This window comes from Myxocyprinus asiaticus, chromosome 9 (genome assembly GCF_019703515.2).
Source record: "Myxocyprinus asiaticus isolate MX2 ecotype Aquarium Trade chromosome 9, UBuf_Myxa_2, whole genome shotgun sequence".
Taxonomy (NCBI): domain Eukaryota; kingdom Metazoa; phylum Chordata; class Actinopteri; order Cypriniformes; family Catostomidae; genus Myxocyprinus; species Myxocyprinus asiaticus.
Window position 1 is genome coordinate 34,446,812 of NC_059352.1, and position 24,211 is coordinate 34,471,022.

General features: G+C 39.7%; 1 protein-coding gene across 2 annotated transcripts in view; it reads left to right on the plus strand.

Moving 5' to 3' along the window:
• nol11 (nucleolar protein 11) overlaps window positions 1-24,211 on the plus strand; it is a 71,426-nt gene that overhangs the window by 18,886 nt on the left and 28,329 nt on the right. For both annotated transcript variants that reach the window (XM_051706669.1, XM_051706670.1), the window contains exon 4: window positions 11,711-11,859. In XM_051706669.1, coding sequence (XP_051562629.1) covers window positions 11,711-11,859 — 149 coding nt within the window. The remainder of the gene's footprint in view (window positions 1-11,710; window positions 11,860-24,211) is intronic.

Below are 24,211 nucleotides of genomic sequence, written 5' to 3' on the forward strand. Positions count from 1 at the left end.
TTGGTTCTGGCGTTCGTGCGTGGACGTGTTTTTAAAATGTCAATTGGTATTATTAGTTGACTGCCACGTAATGTATGATAGGCATACGATGTCTTATTCATTGTGAAACTGTGTTTTCTTAATGGCATGAATAGCACTGAAGGCCTAGACTTAAAATGCATGGCCTGCGGCTGTGCGCACGTCATGTTTAGAATCCATTAGGTTTATTGTAGGCAACCTCTCAGGCCTATTTTATTTTATTTTTTTATACATTGTAACGGTTATTGGTTAACGTTCTTTACCGAACAGCTGTCATATTAGATCAATGGCTAATGCATGACTGCATATCGTGAAATACGCGCAACTTTTCAGTGCATTTTTTTTTTTTCTCTCGTAGGTTTGGCTTCGTCTGCCTGTTAATTATTTTCAACAATGAAATCTTTACTGTTTTAATGTTAAGAAACTTATGTGGTGAGTTCCATTTAGAACAGGCTGGGTTGCTCCACTGGTCCTGTACTATTCAATTGATTTCAATAAAAATGTAATGTTAAATATTCGCTAACATTGATTCAGTGAATGCATGTCATGTTCTGTATTTAATGTACAGTGATGATGCAGGTGAGCACGTCGCAGATAAATGCCCCTTTTCAGTGGAATTTAGCTTCGGATTTGGAATAAAGTATTTTAAATGGGTCGCATAAACACATTTTTTGACTGTTTTCTGTAAGTTGATTTCTTTTAGACAAGTCGGCATCAAAATTTCACTTTAAACATCAGTGAAATTAGTCGTTCAGCACATCCCTACCTACTAGTGATGTAGGTAAGTCACAGAAATGGAGAATGGGGCATTTCTGCAGCTTTGTTTCAATAAATGCTTTTATTGCATTAGAGATTAAAGTCTGAGTTATGAAATTTACAGGTTTTTTTTTTTTTTTTTTTTTTTTAAAATAGTAGAATGACCTCAAATCAAGTCAAAATATCAAGGAATATTTGATTCTTCAAGACATGACTAATTTAACATTTCAATAATATTGCTGGATCTCTGCCTTGCATCCAGTTAAAAAAAAAAAAAAAAAGTTTCTGAAATGAATTGTCTTCATATTGGGATATCACTTAGGGATGCAAATTTGAGCAATTTCTTTTAACTGACTAAACGACAGTAACCGGTGATTAACCACGAATTAAACAAGTGACAAAACGGGCATGACAAAGGTCTATACTGGCTGAAACAAAACAGGCTCGCATGACGTAAATATTTAGCAATAGTTATTACATCAACGTGAATGAACAGCTGAATATTTCCTTATATTTCTTAAATTTTTAATGGATCGCTTGCGCAACAAATTAACCTACAAGTTGATAACTTTAACAATGGAAGAATAAAAACAGTCTTGGCCTACTGCAAATTATGTTGCTTGTCAATCCTAATAGTTTTTTTTTTTTTTTTTAGAAAAATCAGCATATTTACATGGCAGGGGTCAGTATGGTAAGCAGCCAGATGACAGCAAGCCAGGCGATTGAAACCCGCTCCGAAAGCACTGACGTCTTGCTTCGATATATGTATCGCGATACATGTTAACTTTGAAAGAATTTTTGCCTAAGCATTTAGTATAACAGTGGTTTATACACTGATACATATCAAGGTCTGGGTAGATTAGATGGTAAGCGAACAATCACTTCTTGTAGTCAACATGTTGAATGCAGGAGAAATGGGCAGGAGTAAAGAGCCTTTGACATGGGCCAAATTGTTATGGCCGGACGAGTGGGTCAGGGCATCTCTGAAACGGCAAGGCTTGTGGGGTTCTCCCAGTCAGCAGTGGTGAGTACCTACCGACAGTGGTCCGAGGAGGGACAAACAACAAACCGACGATAGGGTGTTGGCCGCCCATGGCTCATCGACGCATGAGGGCAGCAAAGGTTATCCGGTAAATTTTAATGATGGTTACGGGAGTACACACAGTGCTTCGTACCCTGCTGCATGTGGGGCTGCGTAGCCGCAGACCGGTCAGAGTGCCCATGATGCCCCAGTCCATCATCGAAAGCACCTACAATGGGCACGCGAGTGTCGGAACTGGACCTTGGAGCAGTGGAAGAAGTTTGCCTGGGCCGATGGGTCCCGTTTTCTTTTACATCACGTGGAAGGCATGTACAGTGTGCGCCATTTACCTGGGGAAGTGATGGTACCAGGATGCACTGATTATTTTGATAATCGATTAATTTTTGAATATTCCTTCAATTAATTTGAAAAAAAGCCACTTTTTATTTCCATTATTTTATTAAAGTAAAAAAAAGTAACAAGTAAATGTTACAATCCACAACATAAAACCACGGACAGGTGAAGTGAATAACATTTATCTCTATACACTGGCACCTGTCAAGGGGTGGGATATATTAGGGCAGCAAGTGAACAGTCAGTTCTTGAATTTCATTTGTTGGAAGCGTGAGCATCAGAACTGGACCATGGAGCAGTGGATGAAGGTGGCCTGGTCTGATGAATCATGTTTCCTTTTAGATCATGTAGACGACCGGATGCGTGTGCATCGTATTTCCTGGGGAAGAGATGGCAGCAGGATGCACCATGGGAAGAAGGCAGGCTGGTGGAGGCAGTGTGGTGCTCTGGGCAATGTTCTGCTGGGAAACCTTGGGTCCTGGCATTCATGTGGATGTTACTTTGACACGTACCACCTACTTGAAGATTGTTGCAGACCACGTACATCCCTTCATGGCAACGGTATTCCCTGATGGCTGTGGCCTCTTTCAGAAGGATAATGCGCCCTTCCACACTGCAAAAATTGTTCAGGAATGGTTTGAGGAATACTACAGAGTTTAAGGTGTTGACTTGGCCTCCAAATTCCCCAGATTTCAATCCGATTGAGCATCTATGGGAGGTGCTAGACCAACAAGTCCGATCCATGGAGGCCCCACCTCACAACTTACAGGACTTAAAGGATCTGCTGCTAATGTCTTGGTGCCAGATACCACAGGACACCTTCAGAGGTCTTGTGGTGTCCATACCTCGATGGGTCAGAGCTGTTTTGGTGGCACGAGGGGGACCTACATGATATTAGGCAGGTGCTTTTAATGTTGTGGCTGATCGGTGTATATAATGTTTACTTGAGCCTGACCGATATGGGATTGAGACCGATACCGATTACCAATATGGTTGCCGATATAGTTAATTTTTGAGCTGGAATGAAAACAGACCTTTTCTATGTGGATTTTTCACTGATTTTTGCACCAATATGACTATGCAAAGGTACTCGGAAGGCTGCTTTCTTAAATATTTTTATCAAAGGATATTTGACATTAATATTATGCATTGTCAACAAATTCTAGAAATGAACACTGAGAATTAAATGAACTGAGAATAAATTAAAATACAATAAATAGCTTAATAAACATTAGTACTGTATGTTTAGTGTGTCAATTGCTGACCATTCAAATAAAGAATAAAAAAAAAATTAAATAGGTAAATAAACATCAGTGCTGTTTAGTATCAGTCAAATGCTGACCATTAAAATAAATAAATAAAAATACAATAAATAGCTAAGTTAACATCAGTAGTCAAATCAAATCAAAAATTAATTTTGTCACAACCATATACACAAGCGTAATAGTGTGTGAAATTCTTGGGTGCAGTTCCGAGCAACATAGCGTGACAGTGATGAGACATACCAATCTACAATAAACATCAAATTTACACAACGCAATTTAAAACCTAATATACACATAATTACACACAACACAATATACAAATAATAATACAATACACGCAATATAGAATACACATTATACAATATTACAATAAAAATAGTATATATAGTGTATATATAAAATGTACAGTAGTTTGTATTGTACTGTATTGACATTCAGGCTGTCGGTTGATAGTCAGTTGCCAGTGTGTTGTTAAGAGAGAATATAATAATTTATGACAGTCCAATGTGAGATAATAAGATTAATAAAGTGCAGTGCTGATGTATATTGATCGTGAGAGATCAAGAGTTCAAAAGTCTGATTGCTTGGGGGAAGAAGCTGTCATGGAGTCGGCTGGTGCTGGTCCTGATGCTGCGATACCGTCTGCCCGATGGTAGCAGTGAGAGTAGCCCATGGCTCGGGTGACTGGAGTCTCTGATCCTCCGAGCTTTTTTCACACACCGCCTGGTATATATGTCCTGGAGGGAAGCTTACCTCTGATGTGTCTGGCATTTCGCACCACCCTTTGCAGGGCTTCGCGGTTGTGGGCGGTGCTATTGCCGTACCAGGCGGAGATGCGGCCAGTCAGGATGCTCTCTAAAGTGCTGGTGTAGAACCATGTGAGGATATGGTGGTTCATTCCAAACTTCCTCAGCCATCTTAGGAAGAAGATGCGCTGATGAGCCTTTTTCACAACGGCCTCAGTGTGGACAGACCATGTGAGTTCCTCAGTGATGTGGACAACCAGGAACTTGAAGCTACTGACTCTCCACTGGTACTCCATTGATGGTGATGGGGCTGTGTTTTCTGTCTTTTCTCATGAAGTCCACCACAAGCTCCTGTCTTGCTGACGTTGAGGGAGAGGTTGTGCTCCTGACACCAGCGTGTCAGATTGTGCACCTCCTCTCTGTAGGCTGTTTCATCATTGTCAGTGATCAGACTTACCACCGTCGTATCATCAGCAAACTTGATGGCATTGGAGCTGTGTGTTGCCACAGTCATGTGTACAGGTAGTACAGGAGTGGGCTCCTGTGGGGCTCCAGTGTTGAAGGACAGTGATGAGATGTTGTTGCCTATTCTAACCACATGGCGTCTGCTTGACAGGAAGTCCAGGATCCAGCTGCACAGCGAGCTGTTTAAGCCCAGAGCCCGGAGTTTCTCATCAAGTTTGGAGGGCACTATGGTGTTGAATGCTGAGCTGTAGTCTATAAACAGCATTCTCACATAAGTGTTCCTTTTCTCCAGGTGGGAGAGAGCAGTGTGTATTGTAGATGCGCAATGGCATTATCAGTGGAGCAGTTGTTGCGGTAAGCAAACTGCAATGGGTCCAGTGATGGAGGCAGCACAGAGCAGATGTAATCTCTGATTAGTCTCGAAGCATTTGCTGATGATGGGGGTCAGAGCAACAGGGCGCCAGTCATTTAAGCAAGTGATTTTTGGATTGCTTTGGTACAGGCACAATGGTGGATGCTTAGTACTGTTTAGTATCAGTCAAATGCTGACCATTTAACATAAATAAAAATACAATAAATAGCTAAATAAACATCAGTACTGTTTAGTATCAGTCAAATGCTGACCATCAAAATAAAGAATAAATAAAAATAGCTAAATATCAGTACTGTTTAGTATCGGTCAAATGCCGACTATATTAATACTGCCGAGTCGAGAGAGAAGCAGCGGTGTTGCACCGTATTCTGCTATACAAGTTCAGGGGAAACTTTTAACAGTGGAAAATGTACTCTTCACATTTTCTCAACCAACTTCTTGAGGTATCACCCTGGGATGCTTTTTAAGCAGTATTGGAGTTTCCATCTATGTTGGGCACTTATTGGCTGCTTTTCTTTATTATTTGGTCCAAGTCATCAATTTCAAAAAAAAGGTTTATAATGAAATAAATTAATATGGTGGCATAATTTGATTTTTGTCTACAAAACGTAATTTCAAACATTTAAGCCTTCAGATCAAAAGATTTTTAAGATCATGAGAAACATTTCAGTCAGGTGTTTCAAAACTTTTGACCGGTAGTGTATATACCGAAAATCAAGTGTACAAATGACGAATGTTGAGTTAGATTGCTAAAAAAAATCGCATTAAATCTGACCTGGCTGTTCACATTTCCACATGAAAGTGGCCCACATCACATTTGAAAATGTCATATTGAAAGCGCTTTTGGCTGTTCACACTGTCATCCAATTAACAGATCTGTGTCACAAGTGAGTGAAAAAATCTGATTTAGGCCACATTCATCTGTGGTGTGAACATAGCCTATTAGTAGACTACTGAGTTGGGACTGTGCTACTAGAAATGTTTGTTCCCTAATCCACAGCAGATAGTGGTTTTCAGGCTTTCAATTATTTAGGTAATTTTTAGAAATATGATGTCAAACCAGGTCAGTTTGTTTCCTAATATCAAACATCATTAGAAAGGAACATGTAATAAACACAAGGAAAACTTTATCTGTAATTTGTTCATAATTCTTAAAGGTTCAGACTTTAAAGTCCTTTTATTGTGCTTGCCCATATATTTAGCATACTACCTTTTTTTTTTATTTTTATTTTTTTTTTTTTTATACAGTGGCATTTGTTAAATACTGTATAATAACCACAGGTAAGACCATGGATGGCTCCTCCTTACTGTAGTTTGGTCAATGTAGCTGGTCTTTACAAAAAATAAATCAATAAAAATATTGTAGTATTATAATAGTATTAGTTTTAGAAACACCAAAGTCTAATAGATTCTTTCTGAGGTATTATTTAATATGTAACTATTTCAAAAATATTTTTGGTATAGTTTACCTTGATACATTTTAGAAGCCTAATGTGGTAATGTGTAGTTTACAAAGCCTTGCAGTTTATGTTAGTGCATGGTAGGCTTCAGTGTTCTCTGTGGTTTTTTTTTCGTCAGTCATGTCTAGCTATTTGAGAGTTTTGACTTCCTCCATAGTGCTTTGAAGTAGAAAATTCTCAGTCTAATTCACAAATTGCTTAAGTTTTGTGGTGCTCCAGAGACAGGATAGCTCAGAGCAGATAATTTGCACGAGTGTTTGAGTGGATCGCGCGTCACGCACACATGCTTGTTTCAGATTAGAAGCATATTTAACGCTTGCGTCAAACGCGAGATGAATCATTAAATTTGGTTCGCCGGCATGAAATTTCGCATGGGCGTCTCCCACAAAATTGTCAGTGCAGGAAAAACCTTGTGATCAGTTTCAGTTGACGTGGGTGCATGCGCGCTCGCTTGGACATTGAAGTTTGACAGAGACACTCTTGTGGTAAAGACGAACAGTTTTGCGAGATGGAAATGCATGCCTGATTTTGAATTAATAACATTTATACATTGTAAAACATAGAAAATAACAGTAAAATGTAAGTTATGCTCTGGAGAGAAACAACTTTCAACTGCATCAAACAGCACAAGCACTCTTAACACACTTGACGCAGCAACTGGTCCACATTAAAATGTATGCTATAGACCTTCTTTGAAGTGTTTAACAAAGTGTTCTTGTGTGCTGGATAACTGGTTGTGTTTTTTCCACTTCAGCATGTCTCATGTCTCCGCCATTTTTCACTACTGTAAAGTGACCACAGACGGAACCTCTCCGTGCATGCCGCACATCCAGTTAATCAATAATTACATTTGTTGTCGATGATTTTCATTATCGATTTTATCGATTGGTTGTTGCAGCCCTTATCATAACATAAAACTGTAATTAGTCAATTTAATCTCATTTAGCCCATATTTTAGGCCACATTCATAAATACACAGGAAGTGTCAGGCAGTGCAAAATATTCTGTGCTAAAATCAAGTGAAAATACATTAGCCTGCAAGTGTTTTCTTAATATAGTACAGGTAAGTGTAACTCACCCTCGCATGTGACATCCACGATTCCTCTTCTACACTACAGTTTTTACAGCCACCTTTATCTGATTTATACAGTATATAGGCTATTCATATACACTAAAATGCATGATGCTGGATTTAAAGTTATTTAAACTCAGAGCACCTCCTGAGATGGCCTGAGATCATTAGCAGCACTCACATTAGGGATGTAACTGTTTCACGGTATACAGCGGTTTTAAAAAGAGACTGTTATCATACCATTGACATTTTTCACGGTATTTGATCTTTTTTTTTTTCTAAAGTCCAAGTAAAGGGATGAAAGTTTCCATTGTAAATATCAGTTAAATTAAGAGAATCGGCTACATTTACACAGCATTATGTAAATGTGATCAAATAAATCTCTAAATTGTGATGTCCTCCTGTTTCACTCAATCATCACTTCATTTTAAAAGCCACACACGCAAACTGCACGGCAGAGAGAGTGCAGTACACTGAAATGTCAAAGCCTGAACCTTTATTTTCCCCTACCAAGCAGCTGAAGTCTGTGGTGTAGGAATATTTTGGTTATTTGAAAGACCCAGAAGGCACCATCAATGTTGATGGTTACCCAATTTGTAAACTTTGTCAAAAAAAAAAAGTGTCCGCTTAGGCAGGGAACACTTTTTACCTGAAGAGCCATATCCATGATCATCACCTCAAGGAGCGTGTTAATGAATGTAAGTGAAAATAAAGTATATAGGCTAATAAATTATAGACCAGATATACAAGATTTGTAAGACTGATTAGGTTTATAGGTAGGCTAACGTTATGTTTGTGCTTTCTGTCCGGCAAACGGAATTATGCGCATATATGCTCTCTTGTTATAAGCCAATTGTTTCTTCATGCATATTTGCTTAAGTGCAGCAAAGCAATAGGCCTACAATGCATTAAATATTAATAATAATATGTTTTATGTGTAAAGTACTATTAAAAAACATTTATAAATATTTATAAAGTACTTTAGGCAAACAAGAAATGGACAGTGATAGTAGAAAGTAATGGAAAAATTGTCAAGAACCTAAAAATGAATAAAACATTTGATTAGTAATTTTGAATAAATAATAGAGCATAATTAACAAGTACGCATCTTGTCCATTTCAAGTTTTCTTTATTCTTCAGTAGGCATTAGTATTACTCAAGCTAAATTACAAATGCAACTAATTAATCAAATGCATATCTGAACTGTTACCCTGGGGAGACTTTATTTGTATTTTTTTTTTTTTTATTGAATGTAATTTTCATATTGCTATTTTCGTAAATCTTAAAATATTTATAAAGATTTCAAATGTATTTATCCATCCAGAAAACTGCCCCAACATCACATCATGGGCCATCATCCAGTCAGATGACTCAGACCACTGTTGCAGAGTCTTTTGCCAAAGGTGTAAAATTTTTCCTCAACATCAAAACAATCAAAAGAGCTAAATGAGGTTGTGGCACACTTTATTATCATACCGTGAACATTTCATACAATTACACCCCTAGCTCACATGTATTTGCAGGCCACTGACATAGAGAAGAAAGAACTCTTCATTAGTGGTCGACCGATATATTGCAGAGGCTGATGAATCAATGTTCCCGTTTGGCCGATTAGTTTCTCAAGCCGCAACGTCACAGAGAATCGCTTGCTCGCACATGAAGGGGCCATCTGAGACATGTAAAGGACTAATCACAGTTCATTTTGTTGTTACATGCCATCGTGTTACCATAATAATAGATTGGTGTGCAGCATGGTCTCATTTAAACGGTCCCGATTTCAGAGTTGCGACCGACCTGTTGTTTAAGGGGTGTTGGGGGCCTGGGTAGCTCAGTGGTAAAGACGCTGGCTACCACCCCTGGAGTTCACTAGTTCGAATCCCAGGGCGTGCTGAGTGACTCCAGCCAGCTCTCCTAAGCAACCAAATTTACCCTCCCTAGCAACCGGATTGAGTCACATGGGGTAACCTCCTCGTGATCACTGTAATGTGGTTCGTTCTCAGTGGGGCGCGTGCTGATGTCTCCGTGGCAACGCGCTAAACAAGCCACGTGATGAGATGCGTGGTTTGACTATCTCAGATGCGGAGGCAACTGAGATTCGTCCTCCGCCACCCGGACTGAGGCGAATCACTACGCGATCACGAGGACTTAAAAGCACATTGGGAATTGGGAATTCCAAATTGGGAGAAAAAGGGGAAAAATCAAAAAGAAAAGGAAAAAAGTGCTAGGGTGTTTCGTTTTCTCTCTCTCTCTCTCTCGCTCTCTCTCATATCAAAAGTTCCTTGTAACTGTTAACTATCTTGTCTAAGGATAAAAAGGCAAATATCAATAAAACTTTGATCATATACCACCTGCAAATACAGTATGCGGATATCTCGTTTAAACCGATTTATTTCACAAACCTCATGCGTTTCATTCTCCCTCTCTCTCTTCTCCACATTTCCCTGTAACTGTTAACTATCTTGTCTAATGATAAAAAAGCAATTATCAATAAAACTTCGTTTATATACCGTCTGCAAATACAGTATGCAGATAGCTCGTTTAAACTGATTTAATTCACAAACTTCACGAAACTTGTGCAAATCTATTTTCTTCTGTGGAGCACTTATACTGTATACAGTATATTCCTCTTAAGTAGGTTTTATAATAGCCTGGATCAAAACTGTGTGTCATTCTGACTCCCGAATGTTGTGCGACGGTCAGTCCGGGACACTCCAAGCAGGCTATCTGGGCCGAGTTAACTGGATGCAGTCAGTAAATTGCTGCTCTAGCTGAATGCGCACAAGAGCGATAGAGCAAATTCAAAGTAAAAGCGCTTCACGTAAGCTATAAGTAGGCTAAGTGTCATTCACTGTGCACTGTATGTACAGTTAGTTTGATCTGGTCTTTATGTGAGAATGCGCACATACCGTCCGTGGTTGATGGACTACTGTGTGTACTGTTATTTCTTCCTAATGTATTACAATTTATTTGTGCAAACAATTACTAAAATGGGAAGACTAAACAAAAACCTGAATACAGGTGCAAACGGGGTCTGAAACGTACAGGTCGGTGGGAAGATGAGCTTAACATGCAACTGTTCAAAAAGTACCCACCTTTTGGTTAATTTCATACACTGGTTGAGAGTAAAAGCAGCGCATATCGCCGGCTTTATCTTGACAGTACTAGTAGATCTGGAGGTTCATCGTGCTACGCGTTACTTCATTTTAGCAGTATTTGGATATCGCGAGAGTTGTCGTACTCCCAACTGCCGGGTTTAGGCAAAAAGCCAAAATGCACATTTATATTAGATTATAGTTTTGCCGGCCATAGCAAGAGTCTCGTTGAATTTAAATGTGGTGGTCTACTACTGCTCAGGTGATTACACTTCAGCTTGCAATGTGCTGCATAATATTGATATGGACGTAGGAGCATTGATACGTGCATTGGCAAGGAGAACATTGATGTATCGTCATATCTATAGTTTGTACACAGCCGTAGAAGCCAATGAAGGCCTCTGGGTTCTGATTAAACTTGTCAAGTAGTTCTTCGCATCCGTGATTAGGCAAATGGCAGAATTTTACCCCGGTAAGGTAAGTGCCGCAAAGCACCTTTCAGCTGAACGTACCATACCAGAGTAAAATTGCTTGTTGATTAATGGCACCTGTTGTAAATGTGTTAACGGCGATCATCCGCCTCGCTTTTGATGTGAAAGGGCCATTTGCTGGTGATTCGTTTTGCATTGTATTTTGCATTCTGGTGTGCAAGGCCTTAATGCTGTTAATTATACAGGGGACCTTCCAACTTGGTACATTTCGAAATATTATTTTTTATCAGTTTTTCAACATTTTGGTCATTTTGGTACACAGTATATACAGTATGAGAGAGTTGCGTGAGTATTTATCAATTAAATGTTTTGTTTTGTTTTTGTCAGTGACTGACTTTAAAGAAAGGAAATTGGTATTAAGTAGACATTTATCAATGACAAATTAATTGCATTAATCTCGTCTTTGGGGACACATTACACAGATAAGTCAAACCAAGCTTTTACTCAAGTCTCAACACACAGTGAAAGGATCTCAATGTTTAAAAAGATCAAAATGAAGTCACCCTAGGGGATAGTGTACATAGTGCCCCAATTTTGTCAACAATCTAATCTGTCTTTGATCAAATGTCGAGATGTAATTTTCCTGGCTGTTTGCAGGTTTCAGCTGATGTGCTCCGAGTGCTCTCAGCTCCTGAGTGTGAACCTGTGGTGCTGTTTCGTCGTGGGGCTATCCGGTTCCTGGACTCACTGCTGGCTGCCCCACAGCAACCCATAGAGGAAGTTTTGTCAGAGGAGGAAGTCATCAGGTCAGAGATCACAGACTTCTGGTTTTGATCAGGGGTTAAATTTGGCTGTAATGGTCCATAGTGGCATTTTTGCACCATTGAGTCAAATAAAAAAAGGAATCAAAGTTGCCGCCTTAGTCAATTCCATTTCTTGTACGGTCCAGTCCAATTTTTACTTGATTCATTTCACATTACGTAAGGTGTTCAAGGTTTGAAATATACTTGAATTTGGAATATGTTCCTTGAAAATGCTTCATTTTTCCTTAGGTTGACTGTTATAAAAGATCCAAAGTAATTTTTAATTTGAAATGGTTATTATACAGTCGTTATATTCGTGGTGTCTCATGAGCACATGTGCGGTGCTCCGCACACAGAAGTTCTGCGCGTCTCAGTGTGGTAAATTGACACCCAAGAAATTATACCTGCAGCTCCTGCTTCCATCAACATGCTGGGGTGCCATTTCAATGACGCTGGCTGGAAGGGGAGACCTAAAATATGGTTATGCCGAGGAGAGAGCAACAACAAGGAATTCATTAGTTTAAAGCTGAAGTGTGTAATTTTTGTGCCACTAGCGCCACCAAATGGAATTGCAAAAATAAGCATAGTTTTCAAAACAACTTCCTGAATACACGCCCCTTCTGCCGTTGAGCGATCAAACAGATAGTCCCGCCCTCAACTCACGCCATTGAGCCATCAGCCCTCATCTGCCTTTCTGAAGACAAAGATTTTGGAATATTTTACAATCAATATGTAAAATTGCATGAATACTTGGAAGTAGGGCAGAAAGTTAACGCATGTGTTAAGTTTAGGGCTGTACAGTTAATTTAAATAAAATCGATATTGTTGTATGGACCAGTGCGATTTATTAAACCCCCAAAAGGTTGCAATTTCATTAAATACATTTACATATAGTCTGGATTAACATGATCCAAGCAAACCCACTGTATTTTAAACCGTCTCAGTGACTCGTAAACTGTGTAGGGCCCACGCAAACTCCATCTATCCAGTGTTTTGAGTTTGGTTTGCTATTAGTGCGCAATGTGTTTTTCTTAAAACGTGCATTGGGAATGCAAAGTGCTACAAAATCACTTGATTTTTTTTTCTTCATGTAATTCAAACCATTCTTGTAATGATGTGACAATGGGGCACAGAAGAGGAGGTGGCATTTCACCACATTGTAAATGAGGAGCACGTTTAAAAAATCTATGCAAGAAATACAAATGTCTTCAGTTTACTGTATAAAGGCTTGATGGTTTAGCAGGACCAGTGCCGTGTGAATGTAGAGAAATTATGTCAGAAATATTACTGTTGTTCCACATGCATCTCATATCTTGTCTCTGAATTGCTTGTATTTTTCAAAGCTTTAGCTTTTATTCAAATGGATGGTGACAATATCAGTTGTTGAATTTTTGTTTTTATTTTTTTAAGTGAAACACACGTGCATGCACACACACAAACTTAAAAAATTAATAGCCAAATCTATTTTATTTCTTTTCGTTTTTGCATAGAAATGAATAAGTAACTACAGTAACCAGGATTTGTTTTCCCCCACGGTAGTCCATGCCCTATAGATAACCGGTGTTGCCGACTGTATCTGTGTGATAATGCAAGACTTTTGTTGTAGTCATATTTAAGATTCCAGTCTTAACTGTGGGCGTAAAGGAATTCTTTGAAATCACAAAGAATATTTTGGTAACATTTTACGTAAGATTTCAAACGTTAACATTAGTTAATGCATTAGGTATCATGAACTAACAACGAACAATATATTTTTGCAGCATTTATTAATCAAGTTCATGTTAACTAATGTTAACAAATAGAACCTTATTGTAAAGTGTTACTGATGATGTTGTTTTATTGCATTTTTGTGAAGTGGTTGAATTTCACTCTTAAAGGAGAATTCCAGGTTCAATACAAGTTCATCTCAATCAGCAGCATTTGTGGCATAATGTCGATTACCACACAAATATATTTAAACTTGTTCCTCAAAAAAAATAAAAATAAAAATCAGTTACAGGAAGGCACATACAATGGTAGTGATTGGGGCAATCCGTAAATGTTAAAATACTCATGGTTTCGAAAGTATATCAACAACATGTAACCAATATGCATGTTAACATGATTTTAGTGTGATAAAATCGCTAACTAACTTTTTCAGTGTAAAGTTATATCTAATATTACAACATTGTTGCCTTTGACGCAACTCCATAAACCCTAAAACAATTGTAAAAACAACAATTTAAACAACTTTACAGCTCAAATAATACAAGTTTTAACAGAATAATTATTCTAAGTGCTTTTATAAAATTATAAGCGTCTCACTTCTGCCTTTTAAGCACTCCAAAAAGGGGCCCCATTCACTTCCATTGTAAGTGCCCCACTATAACATTGATTCGGAAAAAAAAAAATTCTGTGGTAATCGACATTATGCCACAAATGCTGTCGATTGAGGTTAACTTGTATTGAATCAGAATATTCCTTAAAAAAAAAAATTGTATGAACCCTGCTCACATTCCGTCTACCGAGTGTAGGCCTACTTTCTCTGAAACCTTTCAGGTTCATTATGCTGCGTTCTAGTCAGTTGTGGACATTGGTTGAGGTGGCATATTAACTAACATAGAAACCCCATTTCTAACATCCATGGATATTCAGTTAAAATTAAAAAGCCTTGTACCCGGAGGGGTTTTGAATCCAGGACCACTCGCATCAAAAACAAAGAACATTGGCAGTCCTGATTCACATGGTGCCCTGGGTGAGGTCAGACATGAGTCATCCCCCCCAGTCTGTTTTTATTAAACTTAAATCCTTTACTCACTGAAAGCTGCATATGGACATATACTTTCTATGGTAAGCCCCGAGAGGAAAAATACAAATTCAAACCCATTGACGGTAAATATATTTCACGAACCACATGCCAAATCACTCTATTACAATTGTTTGTTCACGAGGTACTCCTGTTGTTATTTTGGCAAGCTCTGCTTGGAAATTCAGAAGTAGTCCACATGTTTGTCAGACCTCCACCATTCTGAATTGGCAAGTTTGACAGACCTGAGCAAAATTTCAGCAAAACAGTGTGTATGTGTGACAATGTTGGCCAAAATTGAGTTGTTTGGATTGGCTAGTGTGACGGCAGCTTAAAATGAATTGGACTTCCCAATGCCACATTATGGTGAAATGTTCGTTTAACCGGTTCATTTATTAACTATCCACATAAACTGATTCACATAAGTTTTAAACTTCCCATGTGAAAGACAGGATGGTTGAGGCAAGTGCATTTGATCACTGTCTCTGTTTACTCGGCTGCTGCGCAGTACAATGTCACAAAAAAGCAATGTAGTGTTTTGTCATGTTACACCATTACTCATTAGAAAAAGTAGCTCATTACAGGAAAAGCTACGCTGTTGTGAAAATAGTTGTTCTCAACAGGCAGCTACCCATGAACCATCTTTTTGTGTCCCGTGTTTGATGTTGTCATCATACAAAATTATTAGGCTAAATGTACTCTGGTGGCCAAAAGTTTGGAATAATGTACATATTTTGCTGTTTCAGAAGGAAATTGGTACTTTAATTCACCAAAGTGGCATTCAGCTGATCACAAAGTATAGTCAGGACATTACTGATGTAAAAAAAAGTCATTTTTGATCTAATCTAGACAGGCCCCGTTTCCAGCAGCCATCACTCCAACACCTTAGTAATCATGCTAAATTGCTAATTTGGTACTAGAAAATCTCTTGCCATTTATTTCAAACACAGCTGAAAGCTATTTGGTTTTTTAAATGAAGCTTAACATTGTCTTTTGTGATTGTTTTTGAGTTGCCAAAGTATGAAGTAGACTAGCATGTCTTAAGGTCAAAAATGGTAAAAAATAAACATCTTTCTCTAGAACTCGTCAGTCAATCATTGTTTTGAGGAATGAAGGCTATGCAATCCTTGAAATTGCCAAAAAACAAGATTTCATACGAAGGTGTACATTATAGTTTTCAAAGGCAAAGGACAACTGGCTCTAACAAGGACAGAAAGCGATGTGGAAGGCCCAGATACAACTAAGCAAGAGGATAAGTACATCAGAGTCTCTAGTTTGAGAAATAGATGCCTCACATGTCCTCAGCTGACAGCTTCTTTGAATTCTACCCGCTCAACACCAGTTTCATGTACAACAGTAAAGAGAAGACTCATGTGCAGGCCTTATGGGAAGAATTGCAAAGAAAAAGCCACTTTTGAAACCAAAAACAAAAAGAAAAGGTTAGAGTGGGCAAAGAAACACAAACATTGGACAACAGATAATTGGAAAAGAGTGTTCTGGATCTTAACCCCATTGAGGTTTTGTGGGATCAGCTAGACTGTAAGAAGCATAAGAAGTGCCCGACAAGACAGCCACATCTATGGCACATGCTACAGGAAGCGTGGGGTGAAATGTCACTTGAGTATCTGGACAAAATGACAGCTAGAATGCCAAGGATCTGCAAAGCTGTCATTGCTGCACATGGAGGATTTTTTTGATGAGAACACTGAAGTATTTATTTATTTATTCAAATTGTAATAGTAATTTTTCACGTTATTAATGTCCTGACTATACATTGTGAACAGTTGAATGCCACTTTGGTGAATAGAAGTTTCTATAAGAGCAAAATCTGTGCATTATTCCAAACTTTTGGCCGCCAGTGTACATACATTTTTTATTTTTTTTTATATAGAGCATTTAAGTTAATTCTCAGTATGGCTGAACTGAGGTGACTCAAGATGGCGCCGAGTATGGCTGCTGCGTTGCGAGCTCCGACACAACATGGTAGTGTTTTGTTTGTTTTGTTTACAGTTCTTATGTTTGTTTTTTTTGTCTTGGATGTTGTCTGCCTTATTGTCTACGACAGACAAACACTTTTGGACATTGGTTCAGCAATTACACACAGTAAACCGGACTTCAAATTCCTCAATGCCGACTAGCTGTTTACAAACACACAAGCGGACCCCTTTGTCTGTGCTGCACGGCCGCGGAAACGCAAAAGGAAAAGGGGAAACAGAGCCGGCGTTCTCATCAGAGTAAGACACCGCGCAAATCGACCCCCATTACCCAGTATTCTACTGGCAAATGTTCAGTCTCTGGATAACAAGCTCTGCGAGCTGAAAGCGCGGATCTCTTTCCAACGAGAGACGAGGGACTGCTGCATTATCTGCCTTAAGGAAACTTGGATGTCTGCAGAGATTCCAGACTCAGCCATTGAACCCGCGGGGTTCTCCGTGCACCGAGTGGACAGAGCGAATGACCTCTCAGGTAAAAACAGAGGTGCTGGTGTATGTTTTATGATCAACAAATCCTGGTGTGATCAGAGGAACGTATATTCTATCAAGTCTTTCTGCTCTCCTGATCTGGAATTTCTCATGCTTCTGTGTCGACCATTCTGGCTACCGAGGGAATTCACAGCGATCATTATCACTGCTGTGTACATCCTGCCACAAGCCGAAACAGACCGGGCACTCAAGGAACTGTATGGGATTATAAGCAAGCAGGAAACCGTGCACCCTGAGGCCACATTCATTGTGAGCGGGGACTTTAATAAAGCCAGTTTCAAATCAGTCGCACCAAAATACCACCAACACATTAGTTTCAACACACGAGGGGACCGGGTTTTGGACCATTGCTACTCTCCCTTCCGGGATGGCTACAAATCCCTCCCCTGCCCACCATTTGGCAAATCGGACCACTCTTCCATTCTGCTTCTGCCCGCTTACAGGCAGAAACTGAACCAGGAAGCACCCACCCTCAGAACGATCCAGTGCTGGTCGGCCCAATCAGACTCTGCGCTACAGGACTGTTTTGATCACATGGACTGGGAGATGTTCCGGTCCGCCTCTGATGACGACATCGAGCTTTACGCTGATAGCATAATGTGTTTCATCAAAGTGCGTAGAGGACGTCGTTCCGACCAGAACAACACGGATCTATCCGAACCAGAAGCCATGGATTAATAGCGATGTTCGCGCGGCACTTAATGTGCGGACCTCCGCTTTTAATTCTGGGAACAACGTGGAGGAGCGTAAACAAGCCGGTTATGCCCTCCGAAAAACTATCAGAACAGCAAAACACCAGTACAGGAACAAGATTGAAGGACAGTTTAATACCACCAACTCTAGAAGCATGTGGCAGGGAATTAACATCATCATGGACTTTAAAGGGAATAAAAACTCCGCCATGAACACCGCTGCCTCTCTCCCGGATGAGCTAAATACTTTTTATGCTCGTTTTGAGGGAAATAACACCGCCCTCGTGGAGAGAGCTCTCGCGGCCGAAGCTACAGAGGTTAGTTCACTCTCCGTCTCTGTAGCGGATGTAACCCGATCCTTCCGACGGGTGAATATCCACAAAGCCGCGGGCCCAGATGGCATTCCGGGCCGCGTCATCAGAGCGTGCGCGAACCAGCTGGCTGGTGTTTTTATGGACATTTTCAATCTTTCTCTCTCTTTGTCTGTAGTCCCCACATGCTTTAAAACATCCACCATTGTGCCTGTTCCAAAGCAATCAAAAATCACTTGCTTAAATGACTGGCGTCCTGTTGCTCTGACCCCCATCATCAGCAAATGTTTTGAGAGACTAATCAGGGATTACATCTGCTCTGTGCTGCCTCTCTCTCTAGACCCATTGCAGTTAGCTTACCGCAACAACCGCTCCACTGATGATGCCATTGCATCTACAATACACACTGCTCTCTCCTACCTGGAAAAAAAGAACACTTATGTGAGAATGTTGTTTGTAGACTACAGCTCAGCATTCAACACCATAGTGCCCTCCAAGCTAGATGAGAAACTCCGGGCTCTGGGCTTAAACAGCTCGCTGTGCAGCTGGATCCTGGACTTCCTGTCAAGCAGACGCCAGGTGGTTAGAATAGGCAGCAACATCTCCTCATCACTGACCCTCAACACTGGAGCCCCACCGGGCTGTGTTCTCAGCCCACTCTTGTATTCCTTGTACACACATGATTGTGTGGCAACACATAGCTCCAATGCCATCATTAAGTTTGCTGATGACACGACGGTGGTAGGTCTGATCACTGACAATGATGAAACAGCCTACAGAGAGGAGGTGCACACTGACACACTGGTGTCAGGAGCACAACCTCTCCCTCAACATCAGTAAGACAAAGGAGCTTGTGGTGGACTTCAGAAGAAAAGACAGAGAAAACAGTCCCATCACCATCAATGGAGCACCAGTGGAGAGAGTCAGCAGCTTCAAGTTCCTGGGTGTCCACATCACTGAGGAACTCACATGGTCTGTCCACACTGAAGCCATTGTGAAGAAGGCTCATCAGCGCCTCTTCTTGAGATGGCTGAGGAAGTTTGGAATGAACCGCCACATCCTCACACGATTATACACCTGCACTGTAGAGAGCATCCTGACTGGCTGCATCTCCGCCTGGTACGGCAATAGCACAGCCCACAACCGCAAAGCACTGCAAAGGGTGGTGTGAACTGCCAGACACATCATCGGAGGTGAGCTTCCCTCCCTCCATGACATATATACCAGGCGGTGTGTGAAACGAGCTCGGAGGATCATCAGAGACTCCAGCCGCCCGAGCCATAGGCTGTTCTCACTGCTGCCATCAGGCAGGCGTATCGCAGCATCAGGACCCGCACCAGCCAAATCCATGATAGCTTCTTCCCCCAAGCAATCAGACTTTTGAACTTTTGATCTCCCACGATCAAAATACATTAGCACAGCACTTTATTACTCTTACTCTTATATCTCACACCGGACTGTCATAAATTATATTATTATTATATTATATTCTCTCTTAACAACTTACTATCAACCGACAGCCTGAATGTCAATACAGTACAATACAACCTACTGTACATTCTATATATACTTTTTTTTATTGAATAATGTGTATGTATATTGTGTATTGTACTGTACATTATTATTTGTATATTGTGTTGTTAATTTGATGTTATTGTAAATTGTATATGTCTCATCACTGTCATGACTGCTATGTTGATCGGAACTGCACCCAAGAATTTCACACTCCATTGCACTTGTGTATATGGCTGCGTGACAGTAAAAGTGATTTGATTTTGATTTGGTTAGAGAGGAAAATAAACTGCCAAGAGAATGAATTGAATGCGAAGACTTATAAATCTGATTGTAGGCTACTTTGAAATGAGTGTTGCCTCAGTCTGTGCGTGTACTCATACGAGTTCTGAGCCTATAGTATCTTACACACTCACTCGTCACTGCCACATCCCGAGTCAACGAGTGTCAGGTGACAAACAGTTTGAAGAGCTCAATGGAGATACAGTTGCTATAAAAAGTCTACACACTTAAAAATTAAAATTGCAGGGTTTTGAGATGTAAAAGATGAATCAAAGATAAATCATGTCAGATCTTTTTCACCTTTAATGTGATAATGCAGTTAACCAAGTGAACAACAAATGGAAAAATTTTAGGGGAAAAAAGAAAACATGAAAGACATTTTGCCACAAGGTTTTGGGTGATTGGATATTCTGGATGTTTTGGCAAAATGTAGGTGGGCATGGATGTTTTATTTTTGGTAAGTAATGGCTTCCTTCTTGCCACCCCATCCCATAGCCTAAAAAAATGAAGAAATACGGGATATTGTTTCACATGCATCGAGTGAAAAGTATTTGCCAGATATTCTTAAAGCTCTTTTAATGTTGCTGTAGGACTCTTGACATCCTCCATGATAAGTTTTCTTGTTTTTCCATCAGTTTTTATGGGCACCTTGTACTTTGGAGTGCCATTGTGGTGCCCCATTTTCTCCACTTGTTGATGATGGCCTTCACGGTGTTCCATGGCACTTCTAATGTTTTGAAAATTGTTTTGTACTCTCCTGATTGGTGCCTCTTTACAATGAGATCCTGCACATCCTTTGAAAGCTGTTTGTGGACCATGGCTTCAGCATTAAGAGGCAATCAAGAAGATGCCAAGAAAATCCTACAGAAACAGCTGCTTTTTATTCAGGGTTAATCAGCATTGCTTTATTAATGACCGGAGGATTATGATTACTTTAAGAGTTTGAATGTGATTTATTTAATTTCAAACAGTCACATGCTCCATTATAGAAGGGTATGCACACTTATGCAACCAGGTAATTTTACATTTTAAATTCTTTTTTCTTTTTCTTTTTTCTTTTTTTCTTAAGTATCTTTGTTTGTTCCTTGAATTTTGTTGATTTCAATATCACATTAAAGGTGGAAAAAGTTCTGACATTATCTTGGATTAATCTTTTACATCTCAAAAACCTGCAATTTTAACAGGGGTGTGTAGACTTTGTATAGCAACTGTATATGCCCTTTTGCAAACAGTAATTACTGTAGTAGTTAAAAAATGTTTGAGAAATGACTGTGACATCTTTGCTAAATGCTTCATTAGGCCCATTAGTGATTTGTGTTACTAACTTAAACCTAGCCCTAAAAATGGGTAATCATAGTAATGAATTCTCATTGAAGCGCTATTGGAGCTGGTATATATATCCGTTTTGTTTTTAGGGTATCTCTTTTGTATGTGTCTGTGTGTGTTTATACTACAACCCCAATTCCAAAAAAGTTGGGACAGTATGAAAAATGCTAGTTAAAACAAAAAGGAGTGATTTGTAAATTATGTTCACCCTTTGCTATATTGAAAGCACTACAACTACACATTATATTATGTTTTACCTTGTGAATTTCAGTGTTTTGTTTTTTGTTTTTTTTTAAATGTACAGTAGTTTCAAATCAGTTGATTGCAACACGCTCCAGAAAAAGTTGAGACGGGCAATTTAAGACTATTAACAGATATTAAACAGGTGAGGCAATTGTATCATTGTACTGTATAATGGTAAGGAGCCTCCAAAAACAGCCTAGTCCTTCAAGGGCAAGGATCGTTCAAGACTTGTCAATTTTCCAAGAGATGCTTCAGCAAATAATCCAGCACTTTGAGAACAATGTTCCCCGTAGACAAATTGGAAGGATTTTGTGCATTTCACCCTCTACAGTGCACAATATAGTTAAAAGATTCAAGGAATCTGGTCAAATCTTGGTGTGTAAAGGGCGAGACGAAAACCACTTCTGAATACGCACTATCTCTGATCCCTCAGACATCACTGTCTTAAAAAACGGCATTCATCTGGAGTGGATATCATGAACATGGGCTTTGGATAACTTTAGTAAACCTTTGTTGGTCAACACCACTCGCCGCTGCATCCACAGATGCAAGTTAAGACTTTACTATGCAAAGCAGAAGCCATAAATTAACATTTTCCAGAAGTGCTGCCAACTTATGTGGTCTCGGTCTCATCTTAGGTGGAAAGTAGAACAGTGGAACTGCGAATATTTTTTTTTTTTTTTTTTTTTGGTTCGAAGAGTCCACATTTCAAAAAGTTTTTGAAAAACACAGCCGTCGTGTTCTACGGGCCAAAGAGGAAAAGGACCATTCAAGCTGTTATTAGCATCAGGTCCAAAAGCCAGTGTCTGTATGGGCCTGTGGTGTGTCCGTGCACATGGCATGGGGAATTCGCACATCTGTGAGAGAACCATGAATGCAGACAGATACGTAAAAATTTTGGAGCAACATATTTTGCCATCCAGCCCCGTCTTTACCAGGAACGTCCCTGCATTTTCCAGCAGGACAACTTCAAAACCACATACCGGATTATAAGTGCATGGCTGTGTGTGCAGAGAGTGTGGGTGCTAGATTGGCCTGTCTGCAGTCCTTACCTGTCTCGGCAATGAAGACCCTGTACATTCGTGCAGCTAAAGACCTACATAATGGATGAATGGGGGAAAATTCCACTTTCTAAACTTAACAAACTTGTGTCTTCAGTGCCCAAATGCTTGTGTTATTAGAACAAATTATGTTTCACAGTAGTAAACACTCGACTGTCCCAACTTTTTTGGAGCGTGTTGCAATCATCTGATTTGAAATTACTGTACATAAAAAAAAAAATGGAATTCACGGGTTAAAAAATCATAATGTGTACTTGTATTGCTTTCAATGTAGCAAAGGGTGAATATAATTTACAAATCACTCACTTTCATTTTTATTAGCATTTTTCATACTGTCCCAACTTCTTTGGAATTGGGGTTATAGGTTGCCAGTGTAGTAATGATCTTTGACAGTGACAACAGAACTGATCATATCTGCTTTATTAAGCAATAAATGTTGAAATTTTAAATGTACAGTTTTGTCATTTCTAGCATGGGGTGTTTTGCTGCTGTATATGGCCTACTTGTAAAAATGTGTTTTTTTTTTTTAATTTTTTTTATGATTAACAATTTTATTCAAACACAGAAAGACAAAAAATAAATACACGGAATCAACTTAACGCCCACTACCACCCCACCCCGACCCTCAACAAACACCCCTGTGGTCATACATGAACACATACAAAAGAAAACAAAAATAAAACAAATATAAAAATCACACATTAACAACTACCCCTCTCTCTCCACTGTTCCACCCCGAGAACCCTCCAAGAACGCCAAGTATCTACTCCATTTCCCAACAAACAAATCCAAATTCCCCAGTCTTCTATATGACCCTTCTTCTAAAGCTGCCACCCTCCCCAATCATTCAAACATTTAAACCCCACAACCACCCCTCCCAACCCCGCCCTGACCTACAACAAACATCCCTGTGGTCACACAAAAGTATATACACATGATTATAGACACCCAAAAATAAAAAGATAAAAAAAATTAAAAAATATAATAATTACACGTCAAGTAATGTCAGGTATCCGCCCCATTTCTCGACAAAATTTTCCAAGCCTTCTAAACGACCCCTCTGCAAAGGCCGACCTCCAACCCCTTAAAAGAACCTGTCTAGCGATCATGATGCTAGTTAGGACCCAACTCTTTATGTGCCTATTCTCAACGACGATGACCGCCCCATCGCTCAAAATAAAAGAGTCTGCATCGCCAGCAGGTGGGTGTGTCTTTAAGACCAAGCCTATACAATCTAGAGGGGGTCCAATAAAATCTATGTAAAATCTTGAATTGCATAAGGCGCACCCTTGCATCTCTAGATGCAGACTTGATACTTTTTAGAATCCTAGCTCACTCTCCCTCCTCCAATACCAAGTTTAAATCTTTCTCCCATAAGCTCCGTTCCCCCAGACTCTGAATTAGCAGGAAGTAATACACTGATGCCTCATGACCTTTTCCAAAAGCAGTAATCACCACTCCGAGTATTTGCCACTTTAGGGGGGTGTATGCTACTCCCAAAAATAGTACAGAGCAGGTGGCGCAGCTGTAAATATCTAAAGAACTGAGATCTGGGAATCCCAAAATGTTGAACCAGATTTTCTAAAGATCTCAACACTCCACTCTCATATAGGTCACCGAGTGTAGTAACCCCCATCACGGTCCACTCTGAACAGCAAAA